We start from the raw sequence: 25,654 nt of genomic DNA, 5'->3' as shown, positions 1-25,654 counted from the left end.
TAACAGATCAGTTCAGGAAAAGCTGACATACCTTCAGCATGTAGTAGAAGGGGAACCATGACAGGAAGAGGTCAGAGAAGAATTCGGCAATGCTGAACACACCATACACTACCCAGTAGGTCAGCCACTGGGTATCATCTTCTTTGTTGGGACTCTCTATGGCTTTAATTCTGAAAGATAATACAGGAGCAAGTGTATGATGTAGGAAGATCTCAATGAAACATTTTCAAGTATTACATGACCCACTTACCACTAGATGCAAGAGTACAACACGAAAACAGGCAGCAATGTGGAGATAGTGGGCCAAGCTATTATTACCATTTGTTACTAGTCTTCTGGTCACCAGAGAAACCAGGACCAGTTGTCCCCTGGATCTGCACCGTGGCCCCAGCAGATACCACCAGTGTCTGGGCACCAGAGTAATCCCTACTTTCAAGTGTGTCCTGCCACTCTGGAGGTATCAAGAATAAGCTCATGTAACTCACTTCCTGCATACTTTTAATAACTGGAGTACTTCATTGGTTAGGAGGCATTTCCATTTAAAAGAAAAAAATGCTATTGACCATAGTTTAGGCACTGTCGAAAGTTTGTAACATACTTCATAACAGATGAAAACAAACATTATGGTGTCTGTTTGGTTCCGATTGTCATTATGGGATCCTCAGGCTGTGATCTTTGCTCCCCTGGTCGGTTAATAATATGACTTTCTTCTCGGAGTTCCTGCGGTGGCTCAGTTGTTAACGAATCTCATTAGCAACCATGAGGACACAGGTTTGATTCCCTGGCCTCCCTCAGGGAGTTAAGTGTCCAGCGTGGCCATCAGCTGTGCAGATGGAAGCTACAGCTCCGATTTGACCCCCAGCCTGGGAACCTCCATATGCCATGGGTGCAGCCCTAAAAAAACAAAATAAATTAAAAAATATATATATATGACTTTCTCAGTACCAACTACTGATTAAATAAAAGCATTCTGTAAATGAACAGAACCAAATGTAATCTTTTACATCTAAATCAGAGAAATTTCTTCCAGTCCTGGGAATTCCTTCATTCTAAACCCTAATTCCATAACTTTTTTATCCAATCCTCATATATGTCTGGATACTTATCATAATTGAGAAATCTGAGTCTTGTTTAGCCTACGCCATGTTAACTCTTGAAATACACTGGCTACTTGGTAAATTGGGTTTCCCCCAAAGAGACAGTTAGGCTGAGGAATCATGCTGAGTCATTCCCTAAGAAAGCCTCTGCATTAATTAGAAGCTGCTATGGGTGTATATGTGTGTGTCTGCATGAGTGGTTTAAGAAAAATAACCCAGGGGTGAAAGTTACAGCTGAATGAGATGACTATGAATGATGTCAGGGAACTAAACTAGTCCAGGACTAAGTAAACACATGTAATGGAGCAAACACACATCCACACACAAATATAAACTGAAATAAGCATTTGTAAAACCATGTTGGTACTTTCAATTTCATCCTCTGTCATCATGTTTAAGATGTTAGGATCCCCAGATTCAAAACTGAGGAAAAAACTACCCTAACAATTCAAGTTCAGTTCTTCAGGGAATAAAAATTGATTAGTTCCCTAACTTAGCAACAATATGAATTCAAAACCTTTCATACTGACACACTTGAACGCTCTGCAGTAACACTAACAAGCAGGAAGAAAAGAACTCAAAACTGAACATACACAGTAAATACAACTTTGTAGGACACCAAGGTTGAGGAAAGAAGACAGGAAAAGATCACAGAGTCTTATTAAGGGGAAAGAGATTTTTTTTTTTTTTTTTGGTCTTTTTTTTTTTTTTTTGCTATTTCTTGGGCCGCTCCCGCAGCATATGGAGGTTCCCAGGCTAGGGGTCGAATCGGAGCTATAGCCACCGGCCTACACCAGAGCTACAGCAATGCGGGATCCGAGCTGCGTCTGCAACCTACACCGCAGCTCACAGCAACGCCGGATCGTTAACCCACTGAGCAAGGGCAGGGACCGAACCCGCAACTTCATGGTTCCTAGTTGGATTCGTTAACCACTGCGCCATGACGGGAACTCCGGGAAGAGTTTTTTAAAATAGAAATTCTCCTATTATTGAAGCAGTTAATTACTGTTTTAATTTAAAATAGTACAATGTTCATTTTAAAAAATATATCTACATGTCAAAACACCCTAAGCTAGTTACAGCGAGAAAGAACAGAAAAGACAGTCTGACCTACTCAGGGTACAGGTGAGGAATCTGACTCAAAAAGGTGAGAGAAGAAAAGAGCTTAATACTGGGGTTTCCTGAAAGCTATTTATGTATATACTTTTTTATCCAAATGAGTGGATGTAAAATCGGGATTTATAAGCAAACTACATATTTGGTCATCCATGGCTCCTCCACAGCTCCCCAAACCCAGACAATTTCTGCGTGTTTACAGAGATACATTGTTCTTTTGTTAGGTTAAGGAGTGACTTTGGTCTTTCAGTCCCATCCCTGACCTCCAGGGAGGAGACAGGCTGGAAGTTCAATCAGTTGCCAATGGTCAATGATTTAGTCAGTCATGACTATGTAATGAAGCCTCCATAAAACCCCCAAAGGACAGCTTTTTGTCACTTTTCGGAGAGCTTCCATGTTGGAGAACCACAAGGCTTCCTCGTGCCAATGTGCGGGACCCCAAACTCCATGAGGATGAAGTTCTTTTGTTTGGGATCTCGCCCTACGTATCTCTTCACCTAGCTGTCAATTTGTTCCCTTTAATATCCTTTAGTAATTAATTGGTAGTCCAGTGAGTGAGTTGCTTTTTCTGAGTTCTGTGAGCCATGCTAGCCAATTCACTGACCCTGAGGAAGGGGACGTGGGAAGCTCTGATTTATAGGCAGTTAGTAGGAGCACAGGTTAAACCACCCAGGCTTGTGACTGGAGTCCAACGTGGAGTGTGGTCCTGTTAGACTGAGCCCTTTTTAAAATATATATTTTTTTATTATAGTTGATTTACAATGTTCGGTCAATTTCTGCTATATAGCAAAGTGACCTAGTTACACATACTCTTTTTCCCGTATCTTCCATCATGTTCTATCACAAGTGATTGGATTATATATTTCCTGTACTATACAGCAGGATCTCATTGCTTATCCACTCCAGATGCAATAGTTTGTATCTACTAACCTCAAACTCCCAGTCCATCCCACTCCCTCCCCCTCGGCAGCCACATGTCTGTTCTCTATGTCCATGAGTTTGTTCTGTTTTGTATACAGGTTCATTTGTGCCATATTTTAGATTCTGCATATAAGTGACATCATAGGGTATTTGTCTTTCTCTTTCTGACTTGCTTCACTTAATATGAGAATATCTAGTTCCATCCATGTTGCTGCAAATGGCATTATTTTGTTCTTTTTTATGGACTGAGCCTTTTTCATCTATGGAATTTTTGTCTTTTTTTGTTGTTTTCTTAGGGCCACACCCACAGCATAGGGAAGTTCCCAGGCTAGGGGTCAGATTGGGACTGAGGTACCAGTCTACACCACAGCCCATGCATGGCAACGCCAGATTCCCGACCCACTGAGCAAGGCCAGGGATGGAACCTGCGTCCTCAGGGATGCTAGTTGGATTCGTTTCTGCTGCACCACAATGGGAACTCCCCCCTTTTTAAAAAAATAATAATGCGTATGTATTAATCCCATCCTTCCAATTTATCCCTCCCCCCATGGTTTTCCCTTTGGTAATCCTAAATTTGATTTTGAAATCCTTGAGCTTATTTCTGTTTCATAAATAACTTCTTTCACATCATTTATTACTAGATTCCCCATATAAGCAATATGACATTTGTCTTTCTCTGTCTGACTCACTTCACTTGATATGATAATCTCTAGGTCCATCCATGTTGCTGCAAATGGCATTGTTTCATTCTTTTACAAGGCTGATTCACAGTCCATTGTATATCTGTACCACATCTTCTTTATCCTTTCCTCTGTTGATGCATTAGGTTGTCCATTGTTAATAGTGCTGCAGTGAACACTGGGGTGCATTTATCTCTTTGAATTATGGTTTTCTCTGGATGTATGCCAAGGAGTAGGATTGCTGGGTCATATGGTAGTTCTATATTTAGTTTTTTTAAGGAACCTTCAAACCATTCTCCATAGTGGGTTGCACAAATTTACATTCCCACCAACAGTATAGGAGGGTTCCCTTTTCTTCACACCCGCTCCAGTACTTCCTCTGTAGACTTTTTGATGATGACCATTCTGACTGATATGAGGCCAATGGTTTTGATTTGCATCTCTCTAATAATTAGCGATGCTGAGAATCTTTCCATTTGCTTTTTGGCCATCTGTCTGTCTGGTTGTTTTTCTTTGTTTGTTTGTTTTTTAGGGCTGCACCGATGGCATATGGAGGTTCCCAGGCTAGGGGTCGAATTGGAAGTACAGCTGGCAGCCTACCCACAGTAATGTGGGGTCCAAGCCACATCTTCAACCTACGCCACATCTCACGGCAAAGCCAGATCCTTAACCTGCTGAGCGAGGCCAGGAATTGAACCTGCAACCTGATGGTTTCTAGTCAGATTCGTTTCCAATGCGCCACAATAGGAACTCCTGTCTTTCTTCTTTGGAGAAATACCTATTTATATCTCCTATTTTCTGATGTAAAGCTGAGTGAGATGTTCTTTATATTTTAGAGATTAATACCTTGTCAGTTGCTTCCTTTGCAAAGATTTTCTCTCATTCTATTTGTCGTCTTTTCATTTTTTTAGTGGTCTCCTTTGCTATGCAGAAGCTTTTAAGTTTAATTAGGTCCAATTTGTTTGCTTTTATTTTCATTACTGTAGGAGGTGGATCAAAAAAGATATTGCTACGGTTTATGTCAGAGAGTACATCTTGCTCATTTTTGAGGGGAAGAAACAAGGCTTAGGGAGGAAAAATAACATGTGTAGGGCACCCAACTCCAAAAGCAGAGATTGGGTTTACACCCAAGACTAACTCCAACCAAGCCTGTGCCTGTTTCTCTTTCTCAAGCTGTTGGGACATTGGGACAGCCACGAACTACCCTGGGGCACAGCACTTAGCAAAGTGTCTAATACTAAGTGGGCAGTTAATAAACATTTATTGCATTTATATAAATACAAAAGGAATTCAAAATCTTCTTTTCAGAAGGGACCAGAGTCCTATATTAGAGAAAATCAAGGTTTAGAAAGACTAACTTGGGCACAGAACACACAAACAGGAGGAAAGGTCATAGTGTGAACATCCGGGTCCGAAAGGGACCCTTCCACGCTGCATCCTGCTTCCTTAGAGGTCGGGGGGGACCACTGGCCACTGGAAGTGATCATCATGGTGTACTGAGATGACGCTCTAGTCCACTGGGTCTCAAACTTGGGTGATGATCCACATTCACCTCGGGAACTTCTTCAAAATATGCATGCCCAGGTGCTTTTTAGACCTAGTGATTCAAATTCTCCAGCATGTACAGCACAGGTCTGTGCTTTTAGAAAGCTATGCAGGTGATCCTAAACCACAGCCAAGTCTCAGAACCATCGGCTCCAAGTTCCAGTGTCAGCACCACCTTGCCATGTTATCTCTAGGACAGAAAATCAAAATGACTGATTTGTGTCCAATGAGCTGTAGCCAGAGGGTAGGCTACCCCTTTCCAGCAAATGAATGAGAAGCCAAGAGAAGAAAAAGGATGAATCCTGGAGGCACCCTGGAACTGTCCCAGCAGCAGCTTGCAGTAGTTCTACCACTCTCCACAGAGCTGGCCTATCTTTCTAGTGTTATCTTATCCCCCAGTGGCATGTGTCAGCAGTGACCCTGGGCTCAGAACGGCTCCTGGGGGCATGAGGAGCGATGTATTCCCAAAAGATGGGCACCACTGTCTTCCACTGCTCTCTGCCCACTGTGACTGCCACACTCTCACCACTGCCCCAAAGCCTGGCCACCCAGGCTCAGTGCTGGGGCTCCTGGTTCCCTCCTGAGCCACCTACCATGTTTTAGGGGCAAGGCTTCACCTCCCTTAAGCAGGTGGCAAAATAGGAGCGAGGCCTGAGTGAGCAGCAGACACGGCTGGGCTGTGGAAGATGCTGGGCAACACTACACGAGCAGCTAGCAGTTCTAAAATTCACTGGGCAGGAGTTCCTGTCGTGGCTCAGTGGAAACGAATCTGACTAGCATCCGTGAGGACACAGGTTTGATCCCTGACCTCTTTCAGCGGGTTAAGGATCTGGCATTGCTGTGAGCTGTGGTGCAGGTCACAGACATGGCTTGGATCTGGAGTTGCTGTGGCTGTGGTGTAGGCTGGCAGCTACAGCTCTGATTCGACCCCTAGCCTGGGAACCTCCATATGCCATGGGTGTGCCCAAAAAAGACAAAGACAAAAAAAATTCACTGGGCAGATTTAGAAACTGTGGAATGTTTAGTTGGAAGATACCTTAGAGATGAGCTAGTTCAAATTCTACATTTTATAGCCACACAAAGATCAAGTTCGAAGAGGAAAGTAATACTAAAATGAATTTCAACTCAAACTAAGATTACAGAAGTATGTGTCTACACTTTTAAGGGCAGCAATGGACTACTTAAATGCAATTGGCTACATCCATACAATGAAATAGTCTGAAGCCTTTTAAAAGGATATTCACAGGAAAAGGTGTTCCAGATACAGTGTTGAGTGGAAAAGAGATTACTAACTTTGTGTTTAAAAGAAAAAAGACAGGTCTGTATTGCTATGTGTGTACAGACCAAGAACAGTATCTGAAATATCTTAAGTTGTATAAAGTTAATCTTGAGCATTGAGGTTGCAGGATTTTACCTTTTTAAAGTCTTTGCAATAAGCATGTGTTGTTTTTTAAAATTGAAGTATAGTTGAGGTATGACAGCATATAAGTTATAGGTATGCAATATAGTGATTTACAATTCTATACTTCATTTATAGTTACTATAAAATATTGCCTATATTCCCTGTGCTGTACAGTATACCCTTGTAGCTTCTTTTGGACATAGTAGCGTGTATCTCTTAACTCTCCTCCCCCTATCGTGCCCCTTCCCCCTCCCCACTGGCAACCACTAGTTTGTTCTCTATATCTGTTCTCTCTATCTGTTAGCATGTACTATTTTTGATAACAACAGGGGGAAAAATATTTCTACTTAAGGGGAAAAACATACACACACAGTGGACCAAACTTTCTTTTTTCTTTCTTTTTTTTTTGGCCACACCCCAGGCATGGAAGCTCTGGGCCAGGGATCAAACCTGTGCCACAGCAGCAACCCTAGCCGCGGCAGTGACAATGCTGGATCCTTAACCGGCACCGCAAGAGAACTCCAGACCTGCTAATAATTACTTCCTCTGATGAGACTAGGTCTCTCTTTAGGGCTTTGTTACAAATGAACACAAAGTGAACATCAGACACATTCATTTAATTTCTCTCTTGAGGAAATTAAATTAAAGAGCTCGTTATTTTCTTACAAATAAGCTTCTCTAACAGTGATCAGATACAATCTCTGGTGTTTCAGAGCATTAAAAGGCCTTCAGCACACAGAAAGACACAAAGGGAGCCAAGAAAGCCACACTGCCCAGCACATGACATTGACTCACTCTCATTTTCCACTTAAAGCAAACTACCACAAATTATTAATTACACTGAACTATGAAATAGCCAGGCTTTTCCCTTCTTTTCTTCCCTGTGGTCGTCTGGCTTTACATCATTTCACCATTCTTGGCTTGCAACTTGTATCCTAGTTCTACCACTTAGTAGGTACATGACCTTGGACAAGTTATTCTGGGCTTAAGGATCCTCATCTATCAAGTAGGGATGATAAACCTCATTGTGCTGCTATGAAGATTAACTCAGTTAATACATGGTAAGCATTTAAACAGAGTAAGCACTCTGAAATATTACATTAATAAATAATAGTCATAATAGTAATAATTTATTATTATCATAGGGAGGCAAGAGATTAAAAAGAACAGAGAGCAATAAGAACACTCGTTCTGGCTAAGTACAGTGGGTAAAGAATTAATAGCATGGATAGTAAGGCTAAAAGGAGATTAGAGAATTACTCATGGATTTTCATTGTACCTATCACCAAATCTCAAATGCTACAGAAAGTGTGAGGTGAAATCCAAGAATCCTATTTGCAGGTCAGGGGGAACAAATTCAAACACTGCTGAAAACATTTTTCAGGCTCATGCTGCAAAAGAGGACTGGCCAAAAGTCTTGACAATGTGATTGGATTGGTAGTGAGAGGGATGTAACCTACCAACCAGACCTCACCCAGAGCACCTGGCCCCACCGATACCCACTGGTGTCAGCTGCCTCCACCTTTTTGGCTCATCTGTTTCTTTCTATGTGCGGTTTTCTAAAAACAAGACCAAGAACCAACAATGGCCAAAGGATAGAGTGAAACACTTGTGAAGAAAACAAAGTTTGAGAACAAACAGTCCTGGGCTATCAGTATCATCCCTCTCCCAAATTAAGAGCCATCATTCGGAAACCTACATTCCTGGAGTTTCCAAAGTGGTGAAGTGGAAACAATCTACTAGGAAAAAAAAGAAAAAAGAAAAAAAGAAAAGAAAACGAGAAACCTAAGTAATCTCTGACCCACAGACAAGACCAAACCGCAACCTCCCTAAGGACTTTATTAGAAAGAAACTGTAAACTAAGGACAGTCAATGGGTTTATAGAATTGAATGAGGCAAAAGGAAGATATCTTAGAGATGAACTAGTTCAAAAATCATTAAGGGAGGAGTTCCCTGGTGACTGGGTTGAGGACCTGGCATTGTCACTGCTGTGGTGCAGGTTTGACCCCTGGCCCAGGAACATCTGCATGCCATGGATGTGGCAAAAAACAAACAAACAAATCAGTAATGGAGGTGGCAATCTTGCTGCACTGTAGAGAAGGAGGCATGGGGGGAAAAGGCAACATTCCCAGGTCACTGGAGAAAAGCCTGAAGCCCCCAGCTCTGGACTTAACCTCCAGATTTCTTCTTATGCTAGATAATTCAACGTCCTTATCACTCAGGCCACTGTTAATAAAGGCAGCTGACTGTACCCTGGCATAAAAGGTGACTGGCTCCACCAAAAACTTTGTAAACCAAACTTATGTGAGATTCCTCGTTCATGGTCAGAAACAGCTCTGCTTCCTTGCTGAAGTTTCATCTATTAATTAAATATATCATTGTTTCTAGTTAATGCTCATTTAGGAGGGCAGGAAAGAGATAACACTTCATACTATTTTTACAATTACTTTAGGCAAGACATATCCAGCAGGGAAAACATCTGCCTTTACATGCTCTTAATTCAGATTCACGCTCTTAGTAAGCGAAATAGATAAAAATGCTTTCCTATATGTGACTTACAACCTATTTATATTTCCATTTTTAATTATCTTTTTAGGACAAAGTCCATGTTTATTCAGTGTAGCATGTAATAACTCTCAGAGTTATAAGCAATTAACAAATATTAAAAAATATGTCAAATAATATACCCAACTTTTTTTTTTTTTTTTTTTTTTTTTTTTGGTCACACCTGTGGCATATGGAAGTTCCTGGGCCAGGAATAGAATCCAGGCTATGACTGATGCCACAGCTGCAGCCATGCCAGATCCTTAACCTACTGTGCCACAGCAGGAACTCCCACTAACATACCCAACTTTTACCTAAACTTACTCTTGTAATATTTTATTGCTGTATCTTTAAAAAATTAAAACTAGAAAATAGGAAAAGCAGATATGAGGAGGAAAGCCATATTTTCTCCATAGTTTCTCAAAGACTATGTTTTTGAGAAATTTTTCATGTTCCAATTATTGAGATTTTATTTTTCCATCAGTGACAACTTTAGTTATACTATACCACTGGGATAGATGTTACATTCTCTCATTTTGATGTAGTTATAATTAAATATTTTTGACACTCTATTAACTCTTTCAGACTCAAAGGCTATTCCCTGCTTAATGGGTATTTCAACACCTTCACGCATTCATGTAAGTTGAAAAATGGAAATTTCCTACAATAGAATGGAGCATAAACTGTGTATTATATTTACATATTATACACATCTGTCAACAATGAAAGAGAAGCATAAGACAGATGACAGATCTAAAAAGCTCACTGAGAAGTTTTACAAGTATTTATTACTATATCCTGCATTTCAAATGATACGCTTTAAAGGTAGCTTCTAACAGGGGACACAACTGTCTGGTTTAATCTTCTTTTTAAGAAAAATTTTATTGGCGTATAGTTGACTTACAGTGTATTAGTTTCAGGTGTACAGCAAAGTGAATCAGTTATACATCTACAAATATTCATTCTTTTTTCCCATATAGGATAATTAAGCAATGACTTAATCTTTACTTTGTTATAATTTTTCTTAAGATAAAAAGGAAATGAGAAAAATAAGGTTATTTACTGTCAGTACAAACCAAAAACCTAACTGGCTTTACTTTTCTCCACTAAATTCTTAGTGGTGGAGAATGAAGTGAAATAGCCAGGGAGGTCCTGTCTAGAGACACAGACTCTCAGTGACAGACATTTGGACGCAAGCCTGTGCCGAGCACAGTCAGTGCACTGACACTGAAACGAAGCCCTGGGGCCAAAACAGTGATTTTTTCTTTTTTTCTTTTTTTCTCTTTTGGCCACCCCATGGCCTATGGAGTTCCTGGGCCAGGGATCAGAACCAAGCAATGCCACGTCCTTAACCCACTGTGCTGGACTGGGGATCAAACCTGCATCCCAGCACTGCAGACAATGCCAATCCCACTGCACCCCAACAGGAACTCCAAAACAGTGATTTTTTTAAGGACCTACAGTCAACAGTGGAAAAAACAGTTCCATTCCCAATGAAGCAGCACAGGTGTGCTTGGGGAGGGAGGGGTCCTATGCAGGAGTTACAGGGAACTGGAAATCTCAATGGAAAAAATGAAGTAAAAGATTCGATACTATGCCTAGTGTTTAGGAACATGTACACCACTGTGCCAAAACAAAAGAAAACCACCAGCCATACCATACACTTTGACATCTTGGAAGAAAGAAACTTTATTTTACTTTATTGCTCTTGGAATAATGATGTCTTAAAGTGCTAATAGAAGTACAAGAAAAAATAAGCTTAGTAACAAAAAAGAGTAAGTGGGAAAAAATAAAATGCTATTTGGGAGGTTTTTCCTCAATCATTTAAAAAGTTCAAAGACACAGAAGTAGAGAACCATGACTATAATTAGGTCAGTTTTCCTCTATGTATGTTAATTAAAGTATTCACCCTTGGAGTTCCCTTGTGGGGCAGCAGGTTAAGGATCTGGCGTTGTTACTGCAGCAGCTTGGGTTGCTGCTGTAGCGTAGATTCTATCCCTGGCCCGGGAACTTCTATGTACCACGGGCACAGCTGAAAAAAAAAGTAATCACCCTTTCTTTTTTTGTCTTTCTAGGTCCTCACCTGAGGCATGTGGAGGTTCCCAGGCTCGGGGTCGAATTGGAGCTACAGCTACCTGCTTACGCCACAGCTACGGCAATGCCAGATCTGAGCTATGTCTGTGACCCACACCACAGCTCATGGCAATGCCAGATCCTTGCAGTCACTCACACCAAGAAAACCTGGATACTTACAACCTGTACTGTACATGGTTCACATGGAACTTAATCACTACAGTTCAAACTAGCCAAATGACATAAAATTAAGTAATATGTGTCTTCAGAGCATCGGCCTCACTACAGAAATCAGTTATACCTATCAATAGGATTTTATTTATTTTTTTGGATTTTAATTTTAATGAGTTGATTAAATTACCAGGCTGCAAGTGCATCAAAAAAAGCAGTTCATTAAAAAATCTATAATAGGAGTTCCCTTCATGGCTCAGCAGTTAATGAACCCAACTAGGATCCATGAGGATGTGGGTTCCATCCCTGGCCTTGCTCAACGGGTTAAGCATCTGGCGTTGCTGTGAGCTGTGTGGGTTGCAGATGTGGCTCGGATTCTGCATTGCTGTGGCTGTGGCGTAGACTGGCAGCTGTAACTCCAATTTGACATCTAGCCTAGGAACTTCCATATGTCACAGGTGTGGCCCCAAAAAAAGAGGAGAAAAAAAATGTATATATATATATGAAATCTATAACAATAAAATCCTTTGAGATGTGCTATTGGTAAAGACCAGAAAGGAATCCACTTCAGGTCCATTTGCTTTGTTTTATTTCTAACATGGGAAGTTACATTTAATAACAAATATTCCAGAGTTCAAGGTGGATTCTTTGAAGCTTGAATATGAAGAAAAGAGACCACAATGTTTATAACACTTTCTGATACAGCAGACACATAATGTGACCACCTGCAGTGCCCACTCTGTGCGGGACTGCTTCTGCCTGTGCTTATCAGAGAATGTGAAATAGGAATTTGTGATAGCTCAAAATGGTTTTCCTATTTCCTATTACCTCTATTTAGGAGGCTGCCATGGCACCTATTATTCAACTCAAAGAGTACGTCACATTAGAAGGAAAAAAAAAAATCACACATTTTAAGACATGAACATTGGACAGGTTGTTTCCATGCCAATAAGGAAAAGATTTTTCTTTTTCACAGAGGAATAGGAAGGTCAGAAAATACAGGCATTTGGAAAAGTATGCTTGTTTTTCACTGCAAAATAGGTGTGCTTTCATAGCAGGAGAGGACCAACAGAGCAAGAGAGAAAACAACAAAAGAAACAAACAAAAGCAACAAACATACAATAAAACCAATTTGCTTATTTACTATTTACATCATGCCCAATTTTCCTCCCCATCCAAGAAAAGAAATCATCTTTAGCAACAAATATACTTCTTAAACATGTAAAAACTATATTCTAAGATCACTGTACGAGAACAATGAAAAAATATATACTATGACCCTTTATTCTTTAATGGAGTGTTCTCCTATAGGGTTAAATGACCAACCTAATGAAATGCATAATGTAAGATAAGCTAAATTCACAGGCAAGTGCATTTTCAGATGAGTCGATATAAAACATCTTTAACAGAGACTGAATTACCAAAAATAAGCAGTCACCATGTCGTCAAATATTTTGGTGTTTAATTAACAGGGATTTTATTTGCTAACTATCCACTGTTTTGTTTTTTAATGCAAAATGGAAGCCTCAGTCACAGTCAAATATAAAGCACAAAGAATGTTGACAGTGGGCAGTCAAGGGGAGTAAGGCATTTCTACAGCTACGCTTGGCTTTGCCTCAACAGACTCGTGACCTGAGTCACAGGACTTAATTTTGCCGCCTTGGTTTCCACATCTGATAAAGGTGGCTATCACCCCAGCAGCTCGATCTCTAAGACCTCTCCTAGCTAACATTTTGTAACTCAAAAGAGAATGCATTAGACATTTTTTTTTTTTTTTTTGCCTTTTTGCCATTTCTGGGCCCTCCTGCTATGAAGGTTCCCAGGCTAGGGGTCTAATCAGAGCTATAGCGGCTGGCCTATACCAGAGCCACAGCAACACGGGATCCAAGCCATGTCTGCAAGCTACACCACAGTTCATGGTAATGCCAGATCCTTAACCCACTGAGCAAGGCCAGGGATCAAACCCGCAACCTCATGGTTCCTAGTCGGATTCGTTAACCACTGAGCCACGACAGGAACTCCTGCATTAGATAATTTGATAGACAGTTTAAAAAGATGAACACCTCAAGCAATAAAATAGCAGGTGCAAACAGCAAATATAGCACAAGGAACTATATTCAGCATCTTGTAATAAATCATAATGAAAAGAATATGAAAAAGAAAATGTATATAAATGAATCACTTTGCTGTACACCAAAACGTAACACAACATTATAAATCAACTAGACTTCAATAAACAAAACAAGCAGAGACAAATCCTACTGGGGACAGCCCTCTGTCAAGAGAATTGATGGCTCTATAAATATATTATCTACATCAACTATGGCATCGTAACTTCAACTTACACTTAAGTGCCCTCACAACCTACACAGAAAGAACCTAAACTGACCTTTCCCAGACACAACAGGGCCACATCTACAACAGGATCAGCGGCATCTCTGCAGCGCCAGGATGCAGGTTCAATCCCGGGCACAGTGGGTTAAAGGGTCCACTGTTGCCACAACTGCGGTGTATGTTGCAATGCAGCTCACCCTGTCTGGGGAACTCCATATGCCGAGGAGTAGCCAAAAATGAAAAAAAAAAAAAACAACAAAAAAAAAGAGGGCCAGTAGTCTGGAGTTACCTCTGACATGTAAGTGATCCCTTCACTGGATCACCTGACCAAACTGTCAGAAGCTGCGGGATATATATATATATATATAGTGGCCACGTGAGTGAGACAGAAGACAGCTCCATTTCCAGGAATCTGGACAGCGAGTGAGTGACAGGATAATGTCAGGATAGGTTTCTACAACCCTTGCTTATGTTTCAATTGCTACAAAAAGTAATTTCATTAGCAGTTTTTGAAATTGTTTTTAAACTTCCACTCCACTCATTTGTTGTTCTCAAAGTTAATAATAGTAACACTAATAGTAATGACAGGCACTAAATACACTTGAAATGTCCCATAAAGAGTTAGAATTGGTTTAAGGGTATTAAGTTGAAAACTGAGTCCTCATTCAAAGTCAGTCCTCAAAAAAGAGAGCTCTGGGATTAGGGGGAGAGGAAGGCAGCTCAGAAGGACAAATAGACCCTATCTCTAGGGCCTCCATAAAGAGAACAAAAAAAAAAGTTCACTAAAGTTCATGAGCAACACTCCACAAGAGAGTATCAGGAATGAGATCTCCCTCCACAATGGCTTTCGAGTCCAGAAATTAAACCATTTAAATCATTCATCTTACTTACTCCTCAAAACTTTCTTCTCTATGACTCAGACAAAGGGGAGAAACAAACAAGCTAACAAAACAACCCACCAAAAATGTAAATGCTGCTGTAATTATCTACAAAATATTTACATGTTTTTATAAGACTATTTGATTAGTTCTTTCAGTTTTCTCCACAACTCCTTCTTGCAGCAGTAATACTAAGTGAAAATCTGACAAAGGTAAAATGTTTAAGTGTTTAACATTGCAATGGTGCTTAAGACCACATTTACAGAATGCCAGTTATATTTCTGGTCCAAGTGCCCAGTAGGCCAGAATATCTGCATGTGCTTCAGGCCCTTAGAAAAGCAAAATGTGGGCATGCACTGCTCTGCCAGGAAGCCCTCTTTGCAGAGAACACACAGTTGCAGAGAGAAAAGCTAATGTAGCAGGAGCAGAAGCAGCTTAATAGAAAAATGTGTCTGCTCCTAAGGGCTCATGAGTAAAAAAGAAAAAAAAAAAAAAGATAATTACAAGTTCTTTAAGAAACACAGGAAACAGACACACCCCTTACTAATGAGCCTCTGAAGAGAACCGCAAATACACATCTTCCAGCACCATTAGGAAAGCCTAGCTCTGCTTCAGATGACTGGCTTTTGCGAAAAGAAAGTAGTTCATAACTGTCAGTCACACCATGGCAACTTTCCCAAACTCTCCTCTGGGTAGTGACCCCTCTTCTGGAGTCTGCCATTGCAAACTGTCAGTAAGTAGATTTCAACCCTTTCAACCCATATTCCCTCACGTTATCTGCTGTGCATCATTTGCCAAGAAGATGCTGTAGCTTCTGCTTGTGGATGATTGCATGACAACTCTTGTAGTTATTGTGACAGTGTTTCCTTCACATTCCCCTCCCCGCCAACCCCTTTCTTGATCTGACCTCACAGGGATCATCCTCAAACTTCTTCCCCCCTTGAAATTGACTGCCTCTTTACAAAGAACTAAAGGCAAGGCTGCATTCACTCAGGAGATCCAGTTCAGGGTCCCATCTTCAGATGGGTGTGCACTGGTTAAAAAAAAAAAAAAAAAAAGCAGGTCTCTGCACACAACATTTTCTATTGCTGCTGTCATAAATCAATGCTACATCACAGCTAACAAGACAACTTGTTAGTAATAGATTCTAACCCAAGTTTACAAAACACTGCACATGACTATGTATGCAGATATATGATTTGGGATGGTAGTACCTTATTAGAGAAACCCACTGCATGAAGGTGCTTGCATTTGTAATGACAGTTTCAAATTGATTTAAAAATAGTGGAGTTCCCGTTATAGCACAGCAGAAACAAATCCGACTAGGAACCATGAGGTTGCGGGTTCGATCCCTGGCCTCACTCAGTGGGTTATAAAGATCTGGCGTTGTGTGAGTTGTGGTGTAGGTCGCAGACAAGGCTCGGATGTGGCATTGCTGTGGCTGTGGTGTAGGCAGGCAGCTACAGCTCTGATTAGAGCCCTAGCCTGGGAGCCTCCATATGCCACGGATGTGGCCCTACAAAACAAAAAACGTTACTGGGAATTCCCATCGTGGCTCAGCAGTAATGAACCCAACTAGTATTCATGAGGACTCGGGTTCAATCCCTGGCCTCACGCAGAGGGTTAAGGATCCAGCATTGCTGTGAGCTGTGGTGTAGGACAGACACAGCTCAGATCCAGTGTTGCTGTGGCTGTGGTGTAGGCTGGCAACTGTTGCTCTGATTCGACCCCTAGCCTGGGAACTTCCATATGCTGCAGGTGACCCCAGACCACCGCCGCCAAAAGTTACATCAGTAGTTAATTTTCATTATTGAATAAGGTTATGGCATGTATCTGTGAGACACTTAAAGAGCCATATGGGAAGAAATATAATAACAGTTAAAAATATGAACTTTGGGGACAGACTTCCAATGTTTAAAAAGCAGTGTCACCCTCTACCGTTGTGAGACCTTAATCAAGCTACTTCTCTTTCCCTGTTTCCTCATCTATAAAGTGGGAATAATCTTAATTCATTATAGGGTTGTCATGAGGATTAAATGAGCTATATGTGTAAAATACTTAAACAGAGATATTTAAGTGTTCAGCCCTGCAAAGAGCTAAAAGTAGTAATACTTTTTGTACTGATAGCAAAAGCTTAAAATGGGCTGGTGAGGACACACAGAAGATAAAATGACACATCACTGAAGTGGGTCTGAGATTTGAAAAGTGCTGCCAAACGCTAGATTAAGTATAGACATTAGGGAGTTCCCTTGCGGTGCAGCGGGTTAAGGATGTAGCATTGTCACTGCAGCAGTTCAGGTCACTGCTGTGGCACAGTTTGATCCCTGGCCCGGGAACTTCTGGTTCCAAAAAATATACACAGTAGTCATGGCCAAAATATATACATATGCAATAGTTCCCATCATGGCTCAGAGTAACAAACCCAACTAGTATCCATGAGGACTCAGGTTCCATCCCTGGCCTCGTTCAGTGGGTTAAGGATCTGGTGTTGCCGTGAGCTATAGTGTAGGTCACAGACTTGGCTCAGATCTGGCAAAGCTGTGGCTGAGGTGCAGGCCTCCAGCTGCAGCTCCAATTCGACCCCTAGTCTGGGAACTTCCATATGCTGCAGGTGTGGCCCTAAAAAGACCAAAAAGGAAAAGTATATATCTCTATCTTTATCTCTATATCTATATCTCTCTATATAGACACACATATACAGACGTTAAAATGCTGGACTCTAAATACATTTAATCTTTTCAAGCTTGGTACTGAGATATGCCTCAATGTGCTTTCACATTCCTCTTCAGTAATCGAGGGCTCCAGACCAAGTCTAGCCTCTATGCGACCTTGGAAAACCTCCTGACTCTCCCTGTCCCTGGATCTTTTGAAAACTAATCAGACTCCATGTTTGATCTCTAAGGCACAACTCTGTTAGTCCCAGGAAGGTGGCAGCCTGCTCAAGAAAAATATGAAATAAAGATGAAAAGTAATAGACGTTTCTATAGAATTTTAAATAAAAAGGTTGCTGAGCTGGACAAAAAGCCAACCCTTCTCTTTTCCTTTCTCTGCGGGGCAAAAATAAACCTAGAAACAGAGTCATTACACTTTCCTTCGTAATTCCATTTGAATAAAGAAGCAGGGACAGGAACAGCCCCTGTCCTCCAGGACCACTGGGAGAAGGGTACCATGGGTCTCAGGCTTGGACTTTGTGTGTGAAGGAGCAGCACAGATTTCTCAAAAGGATTCACTTCTGTGCCATTAAAAGCAGGGCTGCACCAGAGACAAGAGTCACCTAGTATATGATTTCATTTGTATGAAATGTCCAGAATAGGCACCTCCATAGAGACAGAAAGTAGATCAGACGTTTCTGAGGACTAGGGTTTAGGATAAGTGGGGAGTGACTGGTAATCAATACAGGGTTTCCTTTTGGGGTGATGGAAATGTTTTGGAATTAGAAAGCGGTGATGACTGCAAAACTTTATGAATATACTCACCACTGAACTGTACACTTTAAAGGGTTGCATGGGAATTGTATGTCAGCAAAAAACGAGGCGAAGGGCAGGTCCACCGAAATAATAAAAGGCTCCTATGTGACCCGCTAGTCTGCCTTCTCTTATCAGAAATAGAAGGAAGTAGGGAGATTAAAGTCATTCTGTCAACAGCTCTTGATAATGAGAAGGGTAGAATTAGATTTCTTTCTTTCTTTCTTTCTTTTTTTTTTTTTTTTGGTCTATTTTTTTTCTTCAGGGCTGTACCCACAGTATATGGAGGTTCCCAGGCTAGGGGTGGAATTGGAGCTGCAGCCGCCGGCCTACATCACAGCCACAGCAATGCCAGATCCATCTGTGACCTGCACCACATCTTAGGGCAACGCCAGATCCTTTACCCCACTGAGCGAGGCCAGGGATCAAACCTGCAACCTCATAGTTCTTAGTTGGATTTGTTTTCTGATGTGCCACTACAGGAAATCTAGAATTAGATTTCTAATGGCCTATATAGGGTGGCCAAAAAGTCTGGAAACATAGAGCGAGAGGATGAAGGAAGGGCCCTGCTCTCAAAGGGAAATTATGTACACAGAAAATAAGAGTAAGCACTAGGAAGGGGTCCCTGATAAGGCACTATTCCTCCCTCCCTGAGGGCTGGCCCAGCCTCCAGCTGTCTGTGTGCTCCAACACACCAAGACCTGTCGCACACCAATACCTGGTGCCCCTGAACCTCACCCACAGATTTCCCAAGGTAGTGAGTCATGAAAAAACCCCAACGAGCCTTCTCAAGTTTTATTTCTGCCCCCTGCAGCCTCTAAGCTCAACACTGACCATTAAGTGCAACCTGTAGGTCCCCCATGATGACCCAAGGAGAAGCAGCAGCAGGAGCAAAAGCTACAAGGTGAGAAAGGAAGGGATCAGCAATCATTTGGCAGGATCACCAACTCCTTCCAGAGATCACAGTGGCCAGAATGACCTTAAAATATAGGTCACGCCATGTCAACCCTATTTAAAACTCATCACAGGCAATCAGAAAACATGCAAACTCCCTACGACTGCCTAGAATAAAAGGCACACATGATGTGATGGCTGCCTAATGGCACCTGCACCTCTCTGGTCCTCCCTCACCTCTCTTCCCTCTCAGAGCTTCCAACACACCAGATCCTCCAACAGCCTAAGCACCTGCTGCCCCAGGACCTGGCACACGCTGCTCCCTCTGCTTGGCTCTTCTCCCATCTAGCACCTTCTCATCCCACTAATCTTAACTCAAATGGTACCTCAGATAAATACCTACAGGAGTCCCTCCTGCTAATCTCTACCACAGCTACCCCTCGTGGGTGCTCTGCGGGGGCTCACCCACACTGTCACGACTTTATTATTTATTGCAGTTCACTGTGGATTGTTCATGCAAAGATGGAGATTGTGTCCACCTTAGTCCTGGGCATATCTAAGGTGCTGGCACACAGCTGGCATTTGATGTTTGCTAAATCGATGAACCTGTATTCTTAAAAATAACTGGCTGGGGAGAATTCCAAGAGACAAGGAGAACAACTAAAGTGACCACAGATGACATCTTAAGTAACAATGATTCAGGTGCTGCTAATACCACCATTTTCAAAGACTGTCTGACAATTACACAGCCACATCTGTTGAAGCAATGATCAGCCTTGATTAGACGAATGTAACAGTGATCGCCTGAATGTTTACTACCTGGGGGTCTGTCTGCTTTTTCTGTGTCCACAATCCCATGTCTCCTAGAACCCCTCCTTCATCAGGCAGAGGCCAGGGGGGCCTCCGGACTATTCCCAGGGTCAGAGAGCCATTCTTCCTCCCCTTTCATTCCCTCTTCAAGGGTAATCAGCACACATTATGCTGCTACTCTACACCAGGGCTTCTCAACATGGACTGCACCTAAGACTCCTTTGAAAATTTGGGGTTGGTAGATGCAAACTATTGCATGTGGAATGGATAAGCAATGAGATTCTGCTGTATAGCCCAAGGAACTATATGTGATCACTTGGGATGGAACATGCTGGAGGATAATGTAATAAAAAAAGAATCTATCTATATACATATATATATATATATATATATATATATATATATATATATATACACATAACCAGGTTACTTTGCTGTACAGCAGAAACTGACAGAACATTGTAAATCAACGATAACAACAACAACAACAAAAATTCCAAAACCCAGGCCAAACCCCAGATCAATTACATCAGAATTTTTGGGGATAAGGCCTAGGCATCAGTGTTTTTAAAGGCTCCTCAGGTAATTCCAATGGGCAGCCAAGGCTGAGAGCCACTGCTTTAGGGAAAAGTCCAAATACCCACCAAGACCAACCTTCACTTAACTCCTTTATGGTAATAGAATCCTATATTCATGTTTGTATTTATTTATTTACTTATTTATTGTAGTTTTTTTCCTTGTAATTCATTTTAAAGGTAAAAGAGTTGAATCTACCAAAAAGAAGCATCCTGTGAATAAATACTAATCTAGAGATACTCATTCATTATTTCCTGAAATTTTTATGTCTTTCAATTCCCTTTATTAGATATTTATTACTCTTTCAACACCTATTAAGGCATACTACAAATGTCACTTTGCCTCAAAATACTCAGATAGAAAAAAAACTAAAGCGTATCTACTTGGTGAATAGAAAAATTCCAGAATGTGGGGTTCCTGTTGTGGCTCAGCAGGTTAAGGACCTGACGTTGTCTCTGTGAGGATTCAGATTTGAACCCTGGCCTCGCTTGGTGGGTCGGGTATCTGGTATTGCTATGAACTGCGGTGTAGGTCACAGACGTAGCTCGGATCCCGAGTTGTTGTGGCTGTGGCGTAGGCTGGTACCTACAGCTTGGATTTGACCCCTAGCCTGGGAACGTCCATATGCCTCGAGTGCGACCTTAAAAAAAAAAAAGGGATCTGGAGTTGCTGCAAGCTGTGATGTAGTCACAGATGGGGCTGGGATCCAGTGTTGCCAGGGTTGTGGTGTAGGCCAAAGCTGCAATTCCAGTTCAACCCCTGGCTTGGGAACTTCATATGCTGCAGGTGTAGGCCAAATCTGCAATTCCAGTTCAACCCCTGGCTTGGGAACTTCATATGCTGCAGGTGTGGCCATTAAAAAAAAAAAAAAATTAAAATATATAAAACCCATTTACCTGAACTATTCCGAAACATGACCAGACCATCTCTATCATTTCACAAAATTCCTAGCAAGACAGGGACCTTTAGCTTCTTATAAGTAAAAAAAGAGCCAGTAATATTCAATTTACTATGCAGAAAATGAATGAATGAGTTCAAACAAATGATGAGAAACTGAAAGTGCCTTGCTTGAAATTACTTTAAAATATGACTTTAAAAAATGGTTCCTATTAGATTTAATCCATTTCAGGTCAAGAAGAAGCCTGTTCAAGCTCTGTCTGCCTTTAGCCACAACCACTTCCACATACACCAACCTGCATGTCCCACCCAGAAGCAGATTTCCCCTTTCCTAAAGCTCATAGCACTGCTATAATTGTACCAATAGGCAGATTACGTTTCTCACAAGATTATGCACCAAAGGTACTGATGTGGAAAAAACATTTTTTATGATCTTCAGTATGTTTAAAGATTCACTGTCTTTACTAGTTCAAAATAATTCAAGCAGCTAGGTAGTTACTAAATGTGATCAACACCATCTAAAGCACAAACCTGAAAAATACTTCAGAATCTTCCCTATTAAAAGTAGCACACACATATAGAAGAAAAGTATGTGCTAGTAGTTTATTTTGTCTGTTGTCATAGACTCATTGACGTGCAAGCCATTTTGAATCAGGGTTGCCTAAAAACGTTCTAACTACACCACCTGTTATTTTATGGAAATCTGCTATTCTTGTTCCTTTTTCATTGATCTGAAAGTGAAATCAGTTTTTCTGGTCTGCCTTCAGAATCACTCAGTATCCACATACACGTGAATGATACTTTAGCAAATAATGCTGGAGAGGATTTCCAAATTCAAAAGCAAGTAGTATCCTTGGTGTTCCCTGGTGGCCTAGCAGTTAAGGCTCAGGTCACTGCAAACTCCTACTTAGGACATTTTAATTTAATTGTTCAAGTCAGAACTAACTTCTAAAACATATTTCCCCTTTTTAGTCATATATTAAATTCTAGCCTAGCTTATGATAGACAATAGATGTAAAAATGTGTTATCTGTGTCTTAGCCTTCTAGCTGTCATTTTTTTTCTTCCTTTATCATTATGGTCAAGGGAGGTTGTAGAGACCAATTCAGTGAAAGTGAAACCCACCAACTTTCTTGGAAAGAGCCTTAGAGTAAAACGAATTTCACTTGTGGAGAGAAAAAAGTCCTATTTGAATGAATGGAAAAATGAAACTGTAGATTATTTGCAAAACACACTGTAGAGTAAAAACAACCTCAGAGAGTAGAAAAGTCATAGCATAATCTGATAAGATTTATTTTTAATTTAGATTATATAAATGAGCCATTTATATAACCAAAGAGACATAGTAGGGATGCATTGTATGCGGTTTATTTTTGTTTTTATACTAGGGTAAGTGTTTCCCATTTGCCTGTTAATAAGCGGCCAGCCTTTTTAATATCAAGAGGACAAAATTCTCCCCAGTGTCTGAGTTAATATTAATTCTGAATTAAGGAAACCCTAATTAGTGGGGTTTTCCTATGTATATAAGGTGAAATACACTTTAAAAGAATTATTAGGAAGAAGACATTGGCTCTCTGTGCCCGCTGAGATCTCCCCACCAGTAAAGGTCGACTTTGTTCAGCCTTTCATTTTTGCATCTGTTAGAAGGTCCACACCCCGCCAGTATAATCTGATGAAATATACATTCTGGCTGGTCATCAGGAGATCAGGTGTCAAGTTAAAGGTCTCTAATGTGTATCCCTAAGCAGTCAGTTACTACTCTCTGGTCCTTTGACCACTCTCCCAGGGAAACGGGGGTGTACAGTAGCTAGGGCAGCTCACGATGGGGGACGGGGAGAGAAGGGGAAGAAGAGACAGTTGCAGGAAGCCACTTACGAGACGTAGGCTGGGTAGCCAAATCCTATCAGATTGCAGAGGAGAGAGGCTCCATAACCAAACACCAGGTACAAGGCCACCAGCCCGATGACACCTGGAGACACGAGGAGAGAAGTGGGTCTGGTAGCACGACAAGCGCTCCAGCTGGGCAGCCCCCGCCCACACCACAAGGCTTGGCCGATACTCGGCAGCGGAGAAAACAAACCGAGTGAAGACTGGGCCTGCGCCTTCGCGGGGCTGTGCCTTCCGTCTGGGATACACCGCAGGCCCCACAGTAGTGTTCCTCCTCCCGCCCTCCCTCCCGCAAGGGGCCCCCAAGCCATGCTGCGCACCAGCTCCAGCAACGGTCTGGAGAGTCCAGAATTCCAGCACCCGCCCGCAGCCCCTCCTCTCCCGAGGGGCCACCCGTTCTCGGCGACGAGCTACGCATAGGGTCTGGCTAGGACCCGGTAGTCCGCCACCAGGCCAGCCCTTCCTCCTGCAGGCGCCCCCGCCGCCCCGCGCCAGCCCTGCGCTCGGCCGCTGGCACTCGGCGCTCCGCCGCGGGGCAGACACGTCAGCGCCAGCCGGTACCCGTCCCCCCGGGCGCCTGGCCACCTGGCCGCCCCGGCGGGCTCTCTGGTCCCTGGCCTGTCCAGGGGCCCAGTTTGGTCCCCGGGGATGCCGCCCCCACTCCAAGTCTGTCCCCGACACAGCGACATGGATGTAGCAGCTGTTCCCGGCCGGGTTGGCGGCGGGACCCAGAAGGCTACCACCCCTCACTTACCTAGCGCTATGTAGCTCCGGTTCACGCCGGTCTTGGCCTCGATCTTGGCCAAGATGTCAGTCAGGTAGTTTTTCTGGTGCAGGAATTGGTCGAACCTCTGCCTCATGGCTGCAGACATGGCGGGGACCGTCGCACCGCCGCCCGGGGCTGCTTCTAGTAGCGGGTGGCCGCAGAGGGGAGATGACGGGGGGGCGGGGATGGCAGCGGCGGGCGGGGCCGGAGGCGGGCGCTTGGATGCGTCTCTCAGCTCCGCTCCCCACCGCCCCTCTCCCTGCCCCGCCCACGCCACACCACAAGCGCCCCACCCCCTCCTCCGTCCACAGCCCGGAGCTCTGCAGCCAGTGCCACACCCCGGGTGGCAGATGGAGTGGCATGCGCTCCCCCGCCGAGCTGCCGCCCTCCGCCTCTGTTAACTGGGTGAAAAAGGGGTGATGAATCTTGTGAGCGCCTTTCGCAAATCCGAAAGGAGGCGGCTTTGTGGCTCCCAACTGCAAAGTAGTGGGGCTGGTTCAGTGCACCTACACTGCTCTGCTAAACCTAAGACATTTTAAATCGAAAAGTTGAAATGCACGACCATTCTGAAAAAGCTCTTTGGCGGCAGACCTGTTTTTTGCTTCGTTGCCGAAACTCGGCAGCGTTTTTCTCACTTTTCGAAATCCTGTAAGAAATTTACCACCCTCCTCTGAGCGACACCATCTACAAGAAAGTAGTGAACAGATTAAACCTTTTCATGGCGGGCTTGGCATTTGCTTGATGTCTGCTATCATTTCCAAATCCCCGCGGAGACATTGGTGTGTGCTTGCCTTTCAAGAAAACTTACCCTGTAGAAGTTAATTCCAGGTTTTAGGGCCAGAACTTCACTTTGCTTCCTTCAGAATGTTGTGCTCATGCTTTTCCTCCACCTAAACTTATGTTCTTGTTATTGCTTGCCCATCATTTCAGGAAACTCCTTTTGAAAGTATTCTTTCTTTCTCCTGTGATCTGCACCCTGCTGCAGAGTTTTCCTCCTTGCTTAAGCTTTAAAGGAACTTGCAGACCAGAGCTCCAGTTCTTTAGCATTCGCTGATCCTGGGCACAAACTGGCCCCCACCATTCTCTCTTTTTCCTACACAACCCGTCTGCTCATTCAGTTTGACTTTGCAGTACTTCCTTCCACTTCCTCAAAAAGCTATCTTGCCCACTCTTAACCTTTTCCTTTTAAGCTAATTCTCCTTCCTCTTTTCTTCTCCGGAACTTCTTAGCTCAATTCTCTGAGCACTGCCCTCACCATCCAGCCAAATCAGTGACCAAACAAAAGAAAAACTAATGATACTGAGACAGCCTCCCGACCGAGCTGTTCATTTCTGTGTTTCTACCTACAGTCTATTCTCAGTGTGGCAGCCAATTGGATCATTTTAAAATGTGGGTCAAACTGTGTTGACGTTTTGTTCTTAACCCTCCAGTAGCTTCCCATCTGCCTGAAGAATAGCCTCAAGGTCATAGATGATGTATATGGTTCCTTCTTCTCTCTTTGAATTACATCTCCTATTGCCTGCTTCCTAAGCCTCAAACAAGCCGAGGCCTCTCCTGCCCCTGGGCTTTCATTTTCCTTCTGTCTTAGTGGCTCTCGACT

At 42.6% G+C, this 25,654-nt stretch overlaps 1 protein-coding gene across 1 annotated transcript in view; it reads right to left on the bottom strand.

Annotated features, from left to right (window-relative positions):
- Positions 1-25,184, bottom strand: part of REEP5 (receptor accessory protein 5) — a 40,681-nt gene extending 15,497 nt beyond the window's left edge. The window contains exons 1-3 of the mRNA XM_003480887.4: positions 24,043-25,184; positions 23,277-23,370; positions 32-170 (exon numbers count right to left, since the gene is read on the bottom strand). Of these exons, the coding sequence (XP_003480935.1) occupies positions 32-170; positions 23,277-23,370; positions 24,043-24,160 (351 nt within the window). The 5' untranslated portion in view covers positions 24,161-25,184. The remainder of the gene's footprint in view (positions 1-31; positions 171-23,276; positions 23,371-24,042) is intronic.

The sequence above is a fragment of the Sus scrofa genome, chromosome 2 (genome assembly GCF_000003025.6).
Source record: "Sus scrofa isolate TJ Tabasco breed Duroc chromosome 2, Sscrofa11.1, whole genome shotgun sequence".
In the NCBI taxonomy this organism is placed as follows: domain Eukaryota; kingdom Metazoa; phylum Chordata; class Mammalia; order Artiodactyla; family Suidae; genus Sus; species Sus scrofa.
This window is presented reverse-complemented; position numbering and strand designations above follow the sequence as displayed.